General features: G+C 36.3%; 2 protein-coding genes across 2 annotated transcripts in view; both read right to left on the bottom strand.

Moving 5' to 3' along the window:
* The window catches only part of sptbn5 (spectrin, beta, non-erythrocytic 5), a 52,804-nt gene extending 46,309 nt beyond the window's left edge, over positions 1 to 6,495 (bottom strand). Inside the window, exons 1-4 of the mRNA XM_051722491.1 lie at positions 6,373 to 6,495; positions 1,062 to 1,229; positions 720 to 836; positions 121 to 278 (exon numbers count right to left, since the gene is read on the bottom strand). Coding sequence (XP_051578451.1) covers positions 121 to 278; positions 720 to 836; positions 1,062 to 1,229; positions 6,373 to 6,495 — 566 coding nt within the window. The remainder of the gene's footprint in view (positions 1 to 120; positions 279 to 719; positions 837 to 1,061; positions 1,230 to 6,372) is intronic.
* Positions 6,496 to 7,293: 798 nt separating this feature from the next.
* LOC127455468 (EH domain-containing protein 4-like) overlaps positions 7,294 to 13,755 on the bottom strand; it is a 31,285-nt gene continuing 24,823 nt past the window's right edge. Inside the window, exon 6 of the mRNA XM_051723396.1 lies at positions 7,294 to 11,521. Within this exon, the coding sequence (XP_051579356.1) occupies positions 10,964 to 11,521 (558 nt within the window). The 3' untranslated portion in view covers positions 7,294 to 10,963. The remainder of the gene's footprint in view (positions 11,522 to 13,755) is intronic.

Here is a 13,755-nt window from a genome sequence, read left to right as displayed (position 1 = left end):
CCTAACCTACAATACCCTTTGAATAATTGACTTCTGCAAATTTCATCTGATTTTCAAAAGAGATCTATCCAGTCAAAGTACTCTGTGCAAGAATAACTTAAATGCACAAAAGAGACCTACCGGTGAGCATGAATTAGAGCATTGAAGGCCAGTCCATCTCTCCAGCTGCCTGAGAAGTCTTGCACATCTACATTGGCATAACCAGCAGTCTTACGCTGACACCAGATCAGTAGAGCTTCTTTGGCTGAGCGCCGAGCACCACTTGCATCACCACCAGCCTGAAACCAAAGCACACTCTGGCATTATCTCTTAAAGGTGGCAACACACCTTATGCCATTAAGGGTATCTAAAGGGGCCACAAAGTTGCTTTTCCACCATCGGGCTGAAAAGTCTACCGTTGCTGACTTCGGCCATTCTGTAACATTCCAGGCCTTTTGGCATGGTTACAGTTAATTTTTTCAATGCAAAATCGGGATAAAAATTAAATGGCTGGGTGAGTGACCAATCAGGAGTCACCACCTCACTACAGCCGTTCCACATGCACAGTTCTCTGTCCTGAGCTAACCGTGCTGAGAAAACCGGACTGGGAACAGTTTGTAATCATACTGTACCGAACCATGCTCAAATGGAAATGCTGCTGAATTCGTTACCATACTCAGAACATCTGGCATAATGGTTAAAAAGCAGTTTAATGTTGTACTTTAGGCCTTAATAACTACCTCAACAAGATTGATGACTCCGATCTGAAAGCGAAGAATAATGATCCAAATGAGGCCCAGGATCAGGGTTCGGTCTCCATCCACAACATTTTCTGGACCAATCAAGTCTACCCGGATCTATGGGAAGATAAACAGTCTGAAAATGCATCACTTATTATCATTATATGTAAAGTATACCACCAGTTTCTAGTATTCATTCAGTTTATTTGAATCACTTTGAAACTATGGAAGTATTAGAGGAAGTTGCATTGTTGTAACAAGCAGTTTTAAAAAGCTTTACATATTGTTCTCTACTTTTAGCTGTATTTCTGTCCTTCCATTAATTTATTGTTTTAAGTGTACCTTGGTTTTAAGGAAGTTAATGGCAATGCTGTTGTTTTCCAAACAGTGAACTCTTAGGGTGCGTCGACTTGGGGTGGGCAGTTTCTCCCCAGAGATGAGTTCCAAGAGTCGTACCAGATGCACACCAGTTCTCAGGTCAGTAAATATATCAGTCAAGGCAACCTTCTCCTTTAATGTGAATGCACATTGAAGCAGTTATTCACATTTCCATACACTCTTCACATAATCCACCCCACCCAGTTTATACAATGAAATAATCGTAAATTGGGAATAAAGTACAATGGCTATGTAGTATGTAAAAAACTGTGCCAGGTGACAGTGAAAAAAATGTATTCTATGATCTTTTTCATTTTTTGCAATTCATATTCTAAAATGTGCATTTGTTTTATTCATTATATAGTTTAGGTTGAGCAGGAAACCAGCAGCTGTCTTTGTTTTAACGTTGTGCTTGGCTAATTGCCACTGTATTTCACTATGGGGTGACTCATTCGCACTGCTCTCCATAAAGCCGTCCTGCTCTCATCTTTCAAACTAGAGCCTTGCAGCCACTCCCTAATCCATGTGCTGTGGGAATCTAATGTCTCTGAACAGATCTGCTTTCTGCCTCCAATAGGCTCTGCTTACCCGGGGAACGAGCTGAGCACACCCTGCTCCTCTCTTAGGTCTTCAGAGATGTAGTTCCCATGCACATTTATCACACCAGAGCAATGATACAAATCTGCCTGCACTTATTGCATAACTATTTTTTTAGAATCTAAAAAGATTGATTGTCTACTGCTGGCCCATTAACAACATATAACTGATAAAGGACAAAGGGGTACATCAATTACATCATGAATGATGAAGAATTTTCATTTTTGGGTGAACTATCCCTGTTTCCCAATCTTTTTTGCTTTAAGTACCTCCACAGCACCATCAGTATGGCTCAAGTACCATTTCATCAATACAAAACCAAAGATGTGTACCAAAGACTAAATATCATTTAAAGTTACCATTAATATTATTATTGATCACTCAGTATTGGTTTGATCTATTGACATCCCTATTAGGGCTTGGTATTGATAAAGCTTTCCTGATTTAATTCCCATTTACAAGCTCTCAATTTGATTTCAATTTTGATTCAATTTCGATTAACTTTTTGGGTATATTTCAGTTATAATGTCCATTTTGTTTAAATATGTAACAAATTATATTTCAGGTAATGCTGTTAGGCTAATTGTGCAGGTGGCAACTTAACTTGTTATACAACTTCATATATAGTATACATGAATATATTTGTACTATTTACATTGATGTGCAGAACACGTGCTAAAACGGTACTGTCTCTTTAAGAATGGTGGAAGTTCTGCTATTTTTAGAGTATCTCACAGTGTTTTGGTTGAGCTAACAATAGTGGAGTCCCATGACTTACTCCATGCTTTGTGATTAGAATTAAATGTTTCTCTTTTATTTTGGTTTTGATCAACAACTGACTGTAAAGAACAACAAAAAAAATTATTAAAAGAGACATTATTCAATGACAAATGAATTGAATGAATCTCATATTTGGACTCGCAATTCGTTTTTGCTGGTTTTACGTATGCTCAATATCTGTAATAAATGAGACCGCGTCTTATGCCAGGGGTATTCAAATTCTTAAACAGTAAGTCTGACCCCCCATCTGACCTTAATAACCTTAAATTCAGTCTGACAGAATTATTTGGCAATGTGTCATACTGGTGCTTGATTAATGACTATAATAATTTCTATTTATAATATGAAACCTAATTTGTTAGTTTTTCCTAATGACAATGGGATTTACATATCTTTTTTAAGCCTATATTTGAGAACTCGCATCACACGCATAAGTCTTTGTCTCTATGTGAAACTGCACTTGTCACAAAAACATGGAGACACGTCGACACAATATCATGTTGAACTCGTAATAATGGACAAGTTGTAATTTTGTTCCACATATTTTCTGCCACATAATCTCTGAGAAAATCCTTTATGCATCCTAGATATACTTGTGCAGCTAAGTTTGCACAGGACAAATTTTGATCACTCTGCAAAAGCAGGGACCAGTTTTGTGAGAGAGCAAAGGAAATCTGCCTGAGAGCTGAGAGATTCGCGCAACCGGTACATGGATACATATTCAGTATTATAATGCCATAGAGCTACGGCCTATTAAACTGAACTATGGTCTATTAAGCTATTACATTTCACTTATCTTCACAATACATTTTTATTGTATTTATTTATCATTTGATTTCACTTTGAATTTACTTTAAATTTATAATAATTTTCCGCTTTAGCCACTTGGGGCAGTGCTTCGAATTTGTGTAAGCATTGACCCATTATTTTCAAACTGGCAGGCACGCCTCCCCAGGGTGGCCAGAGTATGTCAGGGGAGGCGTGCCCAAGGAACTCTAAAATACCAAGCGCGCCCACCAGTTTGAAAACAGTGGGTCAGTGCTTACACAGATTTGAAGTATTGCCCCCAATGGCTAAAGTGGGAAATGTTTTTGAACGTAAAGGAACATGTGAGCTCCAGTTTCTGAGTGAAATGCCCACAGATGGGCACCAAAAGCGAGTTCTAAAGCGAGTTGTTTTATGTAAATGATGTAATACAGTGAAGAGGAATGCATATTTGATTAACTCTACACCCAACTCTAAACCTAACCATCAGTTGAGTACAAATGTATTCTTAGATGGAAAATTAAACCTCAGAATGGTGCTGGCCACTGATAATGCAAACACGATTACTACCCAGTTTCAACATGGGAGGAGAACCCAGGTCGCGCGCACAGCTGATGCTAAGCACTTCCAGTCGAACCACAGGAGAAGGTAAACACAGTAAAAATGTCTGATGGGATATGCCGCTTGTCAGTAACTCTGCATAATGGGGTCAATTCCAAGGTACTGGGACATTCTGACTTCCCATGTGATCATGTTGCACTGTGTAGTTTATTAAGTACTGTACCTTTGCCATGAGTTTGGTAAGTTATGTGTGAATAAAAAGTTAGAGATTATATTTTAACAGAGAACAATATTTAGTTATTTTTAATCAGTGTGACCTTTTTTAATAAACATGTTATGAACAATGCTGGTTTATACAGAACAATACACAGGAGCAACTGCGGAAGGGGAAAAGGAAAAGGAAACGTTTAAAACATTGTTTTAAGAGTTGCTTGTACACAGCTATTAATTATTATTATTTTTATTTTTTTTGCCTTAACAAGCCAAGAAAGGTTGATGTAGAACCACTTGTCTGTTTGAACATCTTCCTGCTGTAATGATTAGTGTTTATTATGTAAGTTTCTCAAAGGTTCACATAACATTGTTTGTACTTTATCGAGATGAGGATTCTTATTGCTGGGTACATTTGTCATGCTGCCATGTTCTACCATTGTTAAACATACCTCTCATATGGAAATATATACAGTGGACATGTATCTGTCATAAAATACATTTTGTGTGATGACATTCAAGGCGGTACCATTTCCTTTCTATATCTAATTGATGTTGATGTAAGACCATACATTATGGTAAATCTTTTTTCCTGTGCTCAACCACCAATGGTTTGTAATAACAGTGTCTAAAAATTAACTATTGAGTTTTTCTTCCTGTGTGACTGCCAATGCCGTGTTCATGGATTATTTTTAAACTCAATCGGTGAGTGTCTCTGAAAAGCAGTGTCTGAATTGCATGAGAAAGCAACTTAGTATGTTTGTCCGCTTATCATAAGATGAGCACATAAAGGATATAGATGGTAATAAACAATGATAAAAATAATAATGGCCATAACTGGGTTCAAGGATTCACTTCTAAAGGCAATCATGCTTGACTGAACACATTCCGTTGGAAAACTAAAGTAAATCACAAGACTGGATTCAGGGTAGCTAACATTATATTATACTAGATATCACCATAAGTTATTGTGACAAAGTGAATGTTTGTTTAAACTGATTACTGCACTGTCGACAGTTATCCATCTATCTACCTACCTACCTATCTACTTACCTTCCTATCTACCTATTTAACTACATTTCTACCCATCAACTTACCAGTCTATAAACATATCTATCGACCGACCAACCGGCCTACCTAGCTATTGTTCCTACCTACCCACCCAACCAACCAACCACCTACATACCTACTTACCTATTTATCTACCTTCCTATCTACCTGTTTAACTACATACCAACATATATACCCAAGTACCGACCGACCAACTATAAAAAAATTATCTAACATGGATTTTCTTGATAAAAAAAAAAAATACAAAATGGCTAAAAATAGCATTTTAGCTTAGCATAAAACTAAATGTTCACAGGTTTATTATTTCTATTTCTGCTGCTCCAAACTTACTTCTCTGTCTGCTTGTATGAATGTAACACATCTTAAGAAAGTGTTTCACCACTGTTCAAACGCTTTCAGGATCACATCATTTATATATATAAATGTTTTCCAACTGAATAGACTAAATATTTAATGGAACAAATGACAATAAAATGCAAAGTAATCTCTTCAGTAATCAAAATATTTTTGAATGTAACTGTATTCTAATTACCAATGATTTAAATTGTAACTGTAGTGGAATACAGTTACTTATATTTTGTATTTTAAATACGTAATCCCGTTACATGTATTCCATTACTCCCCTATCCATCTACCAACCTCTCTATCTACCTACCCAGCAACATACCTATCTGTCTACCTACCTATCTACATATTTACCTATCAACCTACCTACCCACTCATCCAACTATAGTACATACATACATACGTACATAATGTTCCAGTCCTCTAATATGATTGGACAAGCAGGGCTCCAATAGTTCTCATATTTACTAGAACTTTTCTGTGTTTGCAGCGTTCCAGACAGGCTGCCAACTGTTGATTCTGTTTTGCACTTCATTTAAAACTATTTATGCATTAACAGAGCAAATCAGACATGCAGTATTAACTGCATATGGTGGCAGCTTATGTACTGTAAATATACAGTAAATTGGAAATAAGCCAATACCTAAGAGTTGTTGGTGCTTTGTGGTGTGTGATGTAACCGGTCCTATTCGACCCGCTCTGAGCGGGATTCGAACTGGCATCTCTGGCATGGGAGGCGGGCGCACTAATGAGGAGGCTACAGCCTCTAGTGTCAGTCGCTAGTGCGCCTCTTGAGGCCAGGGGAGTGAGGTTTACACACTGCACAGCTACCTACCAGCTGGCTACTGTTACATGAACAATGTTTTGAAGCAAATATTTGTTCTCTGAGCTTGTTGCCTGAACAAGCACTGTGGTTCAGTAATGCTTTGGAAGGATTTGTTCATACCCCATTCTTTGAGAAGACACTGTTCATCCATTTAGTGTAGGTCTTCTTCTGCACCACCATCCGTTGCTCCTGGAGCTCTCGGAATCGGCCATCCGACTCCTCTCCGTCTCCATGTCTAAACATCTCTTGACTGTGTTAGCTCCTTATAACAACACATGGACGTAAATGTACTGGATCAAACCAACACGTACAATCAGTTTATAACTAATGTGATTGGCTTTAGTGCAAAGTTTAAAGAAGAATCTCATATTTAAGTACCTGGTCTCATACCCGTGGCTTGTTCATTTACAATAAATACCCACACAAAATGGGCTTAAACATTAAGCCACACACATGATTGGTGGGGCCTTTGCTGGATTTTTGAGAATTTAATTTATCTTCTGGAAAGCTAAAATAAAACAGGATACTACAGAGGAAATGTCATTGTAAAAGTGCTAAATATATTATCTGAGAGATGTCATTTTCAATTTATAAAACTTCTACTTTATTCTCTGGTATTCATGAGGAACTGAAAGTATAAGGGCAATCACGCCTCACATGCTGACAGTGTAATTATGTACAAGTCTGACTTTACAGACACATTTTAAGGCATCGTAAAAATTCCAAGCATTTCCAAATCATTGAATCAACCAAATTAAAATATTGGTTATATACTGTAATCTACTGAATAAATTGTGATCAAGCATGACATAAACAAAGGTAGTGAATGGGCTATTTTAATACTTTTCAGATCTTACCCACTGTGTACCAACATCTTAGTAGCATCTTTGGTGCTATTATATACAGTACTGTATATAGGCCCATATTTGAACTATAGCTCCATTGACACCTTGTTTAATGTTGTTTAAACAAGTAAAAGCATGTATACAGTACTGTGATATTACACATCTTTGCAGGCAAATCAAACATGTGAAACTAGAATCGAATAAACTCTCCATTTTATTTTTGTATAACAATTGTATTCCATAACAAGTAGCACATTTTCTTTTACACATTTTAGTCATGTCGTCATTTGTATAGATCACAGCTGTTACAAATGCATCAACAAAGTATGAAATTATATTATGTATAAGTTGACTATTTACTTTGAATCAAGGCACAGCACATACAAGAGCACAACATACAATAAACTTTTAATTCACTTACCCTTCCCGAGTTTTGCTTTCAGCTCTCAAACACAGTCGGTGTGGAATTGGCATTACGGAGTGAACTGAACTTTGAAGCTGTTGTAAGTAACAGAATGAAAGGGAGGGTAACTCTCACTCACCTGACAATATGCTACTAGAAGGTTAAAGGTTGCAGTTATATTCACGATTTCATGCAATTCAGCAACACACACCTCTCAACAGCCCAATCCATGTACATCTGTGCCAGGATTTTAATTGATTCAGGGTTAAAAACTGCTCTGATTCAGTCCAGATTAAAGTCATGCCCACTTACTTGTTTTTCATATCACACAAAGTGTTAGAGGCAAAACATTTTTGATTTGAAAGAGTATTTATTTAATTCCCTTATTTGCATATAAAAGGTTGTAGAAAATTGTCATCTTTTTACAATGAATTATACATTAACAGGTGGCATAAACCTCCACATACTTTAAGGGCTTGTTAAAGCAAATGTGGAAAACACCTTAAAGCAAGGCAAAGTCTAACATCATTTATATAAATGTAATGCCCCAAGAATGTGAACAGTATGGCTGTAATCACTTTTTACATTAAGCTAAATTTCACCAGTTTCTTGCTATAGCACAAAAACACACTGATCATTCTGCTAATTAATAATGACCTAATCAAAAAGTCACAGTCTAGTTCTTGTATTCCACCTCTGAGCTGACAGAAGCAATCTATAGTAGTTTAAATTTACATATGGTTACAGTGACACAATGATTAGCATACAATTACATTCCTCACTATTAAGTATATACAGCATACAATTTTCATAATGAAAACTATTTGCATCATACAATAAAAACTTTTTTGCACCCCAGTCATATAAAGCATTATGTAACAAGCCTCCTATAATTTTATGTTATCAAGGAAAATACCTCTATTACTGTCAATGCATATGTTTTCTTTAAACAAAAATTATTATTTTAAAAAGGCAGAAAATACATTTAGTAGTTTGGGTTTAGTTGGGTTAGTTTGAGTTTGGGACTAATGAAGAGACCAATGCCTGAATACTGAAACTGTAGAATATATTATATATATATATATATATATACACACACACACACACACACACACACACACACACACACACACACATACACACACACATACACACACACATACACACACACATACACACACGCACACACACACGCACACACACGCACACACACACACACACTGGTGGCCAAAAGTTTGGAATAAATGTACAGATTTTGCTGTTTCAGAAGGGAATTGGACTTTAATTCACCAAACTGGCATTCAACTGATCACAAAGTATAGTCAGGACATTACTGATGTAAAAAACAGCACCATCACTATTTGAAAAAAGTCATTTTTGATCAAATCTAGACAGGCCCCATTTCCAGCAGCCATCACTCCAACACATTATCCTTGAGTAATCATGCTAAATTGCTAATTTGGTACTAGAAAATCACTTGACATTATATCATACACAGCTGAAAGCTATTTGGTTCGTTAAATGAAGCTTAACATTGTCTTTGTGTTTGTTTTTGAGTTGCCACAGTATGCAATAGACTGGCATGTCTTAAGGTCAATATTAGGTCACAAATGACAAAAAAGAAACCGCTTTCTCTAGAAACTCGTCAGTCAATCATTGTTTTGAGGAATGAAGGCTATAAAATGCTTGAAATTGCCAAAAAAAAAAAAAAACTGAAGATTTCACACAAAGGTGTACACTACAGTCTTCAATGACAAAGGACAACTGGCTCTAAAAAGGACAGAAAGAGACGTGGAAGCCCAGATGTACAACTAAACAAGAGGATAAGTACATCAGAGTCTCTAGTTTGAGAAATGGATGCCTCACATGTCCTCAGCTGACAGCTTCATTGAATTCTACCCGCTCAACACCAGTTTCTCAGGGGTGCAGGCCTTATGGGAAGAATTGCAAAGAAAAAGCCACTTTTGAAACAGAAAAACAAAAAGAAAAGGTTAGAGTGGTCAAAGAAACACAGACATTGGACAACAGATCATTGGAAAAGAGTGTTTGGATCTTAACCCCATTGAGCTTTTGTGGGATCAGCTAGACTGTAAGGTGTGTAAGAAGTGCCCGACAAGACAGCCACATCTATGGCAAGTGCTACAGGAAGTGTGGGGTGAAATGTCACCTGAGTATCTGGACAAACTGACAGCTAGAATGCCAAGGATCTGCAAAGCTGTAATTGCTGCACATGGAGGATTCTTTGATGAGAACTCTTTGAAGTAGTTTAAGAAGTTCTGAACATCGTTTCAAATTGTAATAGTAATTTTTCGTGTTATTAATGTCCTGACTATACATTGTGATCAGTTGAATGCCACTTTGGTGAAGTACCAATTTCTTTCCATAAGAGCAAAATCTGTACATTATTCCAAACTTTTGGCTGCCAGTGTGTGTATGTATATATAATTTATTTTTTTATTTTTATTTTTTTTAAGTAGATGTTTTTGTCCGTAAATATTTGCTGACATATCTAAGTTATATCTAAAACTTTAAAAATACAAACAATTTTAATTGCATCATAAAAGACTGAATACAATCTTGATTTCCCTGCATTACAAAATGTTCATAAAAGGGGTCGAAAAAGCCCAATTCAGAATTATGATGCAATTATTTTTTCCAGTTCAAACAACTGTGCCATCAAGAAGTTTTAATCACAATTTAGACAAAAAATAAACTATATTGTGCTGCAAAATTAACAAATATATAGGTAAATCAGATACTGATTTACATTCATACTGTGTCAAACTGAGTAAAATGGATGCTAAATTTGTCAGTGCCCTTTGAGATAGTGTGTCATGTACAAAAGTTTGTTACACATATTATCAATTACCTGAAAAAGGTTATTTCTGTTGAAATGTTATCTAAAAATTCTAAGCACTGTACAATGATCTACAACTGCAACAAAATAACTGCAAACATATAGTCAAATAACAAATAAACAGGAAAAAAAAAAAGTAACTAATTTTATGGGCTGCAATATGAATGTGTATAAATTGTCTGTCATAAATCTGTGTTGTTCTCCAAGTTAAGCAATGTCCATTTCTTTGAAAAAGTTCATTTTCAGTTTCCAAATGTCATCATTTTTCTAAATATAGGCTACAGAGTTATAGAAAGCATTTTCGAAAGTCTCCATTTCCGGTGAAGAAAAACGAATTTTTTCAGAGTGGATGAGAGGCGTAAACGCAGAAAAACAATGCGTTTTCAAACTAAAACGTATTAGTGTGAAGTTGGGCATATTTCCTTGTGTGAGAGCTACACTTAATTTCAACAGTCAAATGCAGTGGAATGTGAAAGATGGCTTAACCAATAAAATTTGACCCCTTTCAACGTAGTTTCTTTAGATTTTAATATTCCACTCTGTGCAGCTGGATGATAATGCAGATATGAAGGAACCTCTATTAATGGGCACAGGCAGGTAAAGTGATCAATCCTCCTGCTGGTTGTATAATATGTCTGCAGTGGGGTTCTTCCTGTGGGATGGAGGCACTAGGTGAATTGGTAGGTCAGTTGGAAGCTCAAATCCTTCTAGCTTGAGCTTAATAAGGTGCTGAGCAAGAGCAAATTCTTCATCATCCAGCATTCCGTCCTTATCACAGTCTGCAAGCTTCCAGATCTTTCCTAGTACAGTGTTGGGCAAGTGGGAATTCATCATCTCCTTCTTGGCATTGATGCCAGTAACCTTCCCATTGATAGGCATCAAGGTGTAAAAGATCTCGTCATAACGATGCTTGTCGCGGCTTACGATCCAGTCCTCAGTGTCAGCCCCTGCACTGATACCCTCACCATAGCCATGGCCGAAAGGCCCATCAGAAGAGTCCTCAAAGGCTCCACCCATTACCATCTGAGTTGGCTGTTTGCTTTCTTCCTCTCGGATCATGTTCAACAGACTTGAGATTTTGGTGGACAACATCTTGTCCACAGATTCAATCAACTTCACCTTCAACGAAGGGAATTTGCTGAAGTCGTATTGTTGGAGTTGCTCCTGCATGGATAGATCCAGTGACAGAGTGAGACATTTTACAAACTAATGTCTGTTATAATTTATATAAACCTCTGTATTAATATTGCAATAACAGCTAAAACATATTGGGTAAAATATTTGTTCATTATTCATTACTTTAAATGATTTGTGTTCATTATTTATAACAGAGACATTGAATTAAAATGTAGGGCTGAAAAAGGATGCATCAAAGCTCTGACATGGTTATTTTGGTGATATGTTGTCTAAAGTGGGAGCTAATCAATGTTCCCTGTTGGGTCTAGAGTCTATTTAAAAGCATAGCCTTTATCTTTATAAAGTGCTGCCAGGAAGCAGTCCAGTCTGAAAGGCCAGTGTAAGTACATGTGCAGCACAATTTGTATTTGTGTTATCTCATACATTTATGTACGAGACACTTATTGTGTATTGTATACGACTATGGCTATGTTCACCCTGCAGTTGAATGTGGCTCATATCTGATTATTTGAACTCGTACTGTATGTGACACAGATCTGTTAATGGGATGACAGTGTGAACAGCCACAAGCGCATTGAATCTAACATTTTCAAATCCGATCTGGGCCACTTTCATATGTGGATATAAATGGGATACTTATCTGAATTTTTCCAACATGCCTTCAGTGTAAACAGCCCGGTTGGACTTAATGTGATTTTAACATCAATCTAACCCGACATTCGTCATTTGTCCGCTTAATTTACAGCATAAATAGGCCTGTTATTGTTTAAAACATAATTGCGAGTCATATATTTTCTAGTTAAAACATTCAGTTCCATTTTAAGGAAAGAAAATACAATTATAGGCTTCAACAGTTGGGTTCAGTGATTTGTTTGGATTACGCATAAAAAAAATAATAATAAATAAATAAAAAAAAAAAGAGGGAAATTTATGTTACAGCACTCTTTGCTCATGTCACTTCCACTGAAAAACACAGGTTCTATATTTCTTAAACTGTATCGAATTGTGAATGCAAGCCAATGTAAATCAGAAATAATTAGAGATAATAACTCTTCTTACCTTACATACATGTAATGCCATTTTCCCTGTTCTTCTATTTTATGATTTGTTTTGCTTGTAAATACACCTAATATTACATTCTTGAGCTTTGATAATTAAATTCCACCATACGAATGCAAATTACTTTATTTAAAAATAATTTATCCATCAAGACGGTCTTTCTCCATCACTTGCTGATATATTATTACATAGGCATCAAGTGTCTGCGTTAAAAATAATGGCTAATTACAATTTTAATGATCATTTAATTCATTATACATAATATAATGATGAACATGCCAGGGTTTGTTTTACGCATGATCAGGGAGTGTTAAACGCATCTGAGTCAGTTTAGGAGCATCAGCTGTTCAGACCAGTATCCGATATGGGCTATATTTAAGGCAAGAATTTTTTTTATTTTGGCCACAATCAGCTGCGGTTTGAAGGTAGCCTATGAATATTTATGTTTAAGATCTACATACAGTACTGTGCAAAAGTTTTAGGCACTTGTGAAAAATGTTGCATAGTGAGGATGTCTTCAAAAATAATAATGAGAAATGTTTTCATTTATCAATTAACGTCATACAAAGTCCAGTAAACATAAAAAAAAAAGCTAAATCAATATTTGGTGTGACCACCTTTGCCTTTAAAACAGCACCAATTCTCCTAGATACACCTGGACACAGTTTTTCTTGGTTGTTGGCAGATAGGATGTTCCAAGCTTCTTGGAGAATTTGCCACAGTTCTTCTATCTATTTCGGCTGTCTCTTTATGTAATCTCAGACTGACACGATGTTCAGTGGGGGGCTTTGTGAGGACCATGCCATCTGTTGCAGGGCTCCCTGTTCTTCTATTCTAATCTTTTCTAATTGCAAAAGAAATGTCTAAAATGTATTTTTCCTATTGACACACTAAAGCTGAAAATATAAATAACCATCTTAAGACAAATGTTTTTGTGAAACATCTTAAGTGCCTAAAACTTTTGCACAGTACTGTATATATACATAATCTTATTGAGCACTGCAGTCACTGATCTGGCAGTAACCTCTACTGCGTGAGTCATGCTGGGTAAACATCCCCAGGTGAGACCTAGAGAAAGTAAAAGTACCAACCCTGCTTTACAAACAATAAAAGGGCTAGGACTAATAGTTGTCCTCAGGGACAACAATACCATGTCATTACATTAGTTTATATTAATTCTTAAAAAGAAGGAATGAAAATAA

Source organism: Myxocyprinus asiaticus, chromosome 17, assembly GCF_019703515.2.
Source record: "Myxocyprinus asiaticus isolate MX2 ecotype Aquarium Trade chromosome 17, UBuf_Myxa_2, whole genome shotgun sequence".
Classification (NCBI taxonomy): Eukaryota; Metazoa; Chordata; class Actinopteri; order Cypriniformes; family Catostomidae; genus Myxocyprinus; species Myxocyprinus asiaticus.
This window is presented reverse-complemented; position numbering and strand designations above follow the sequence as displayed.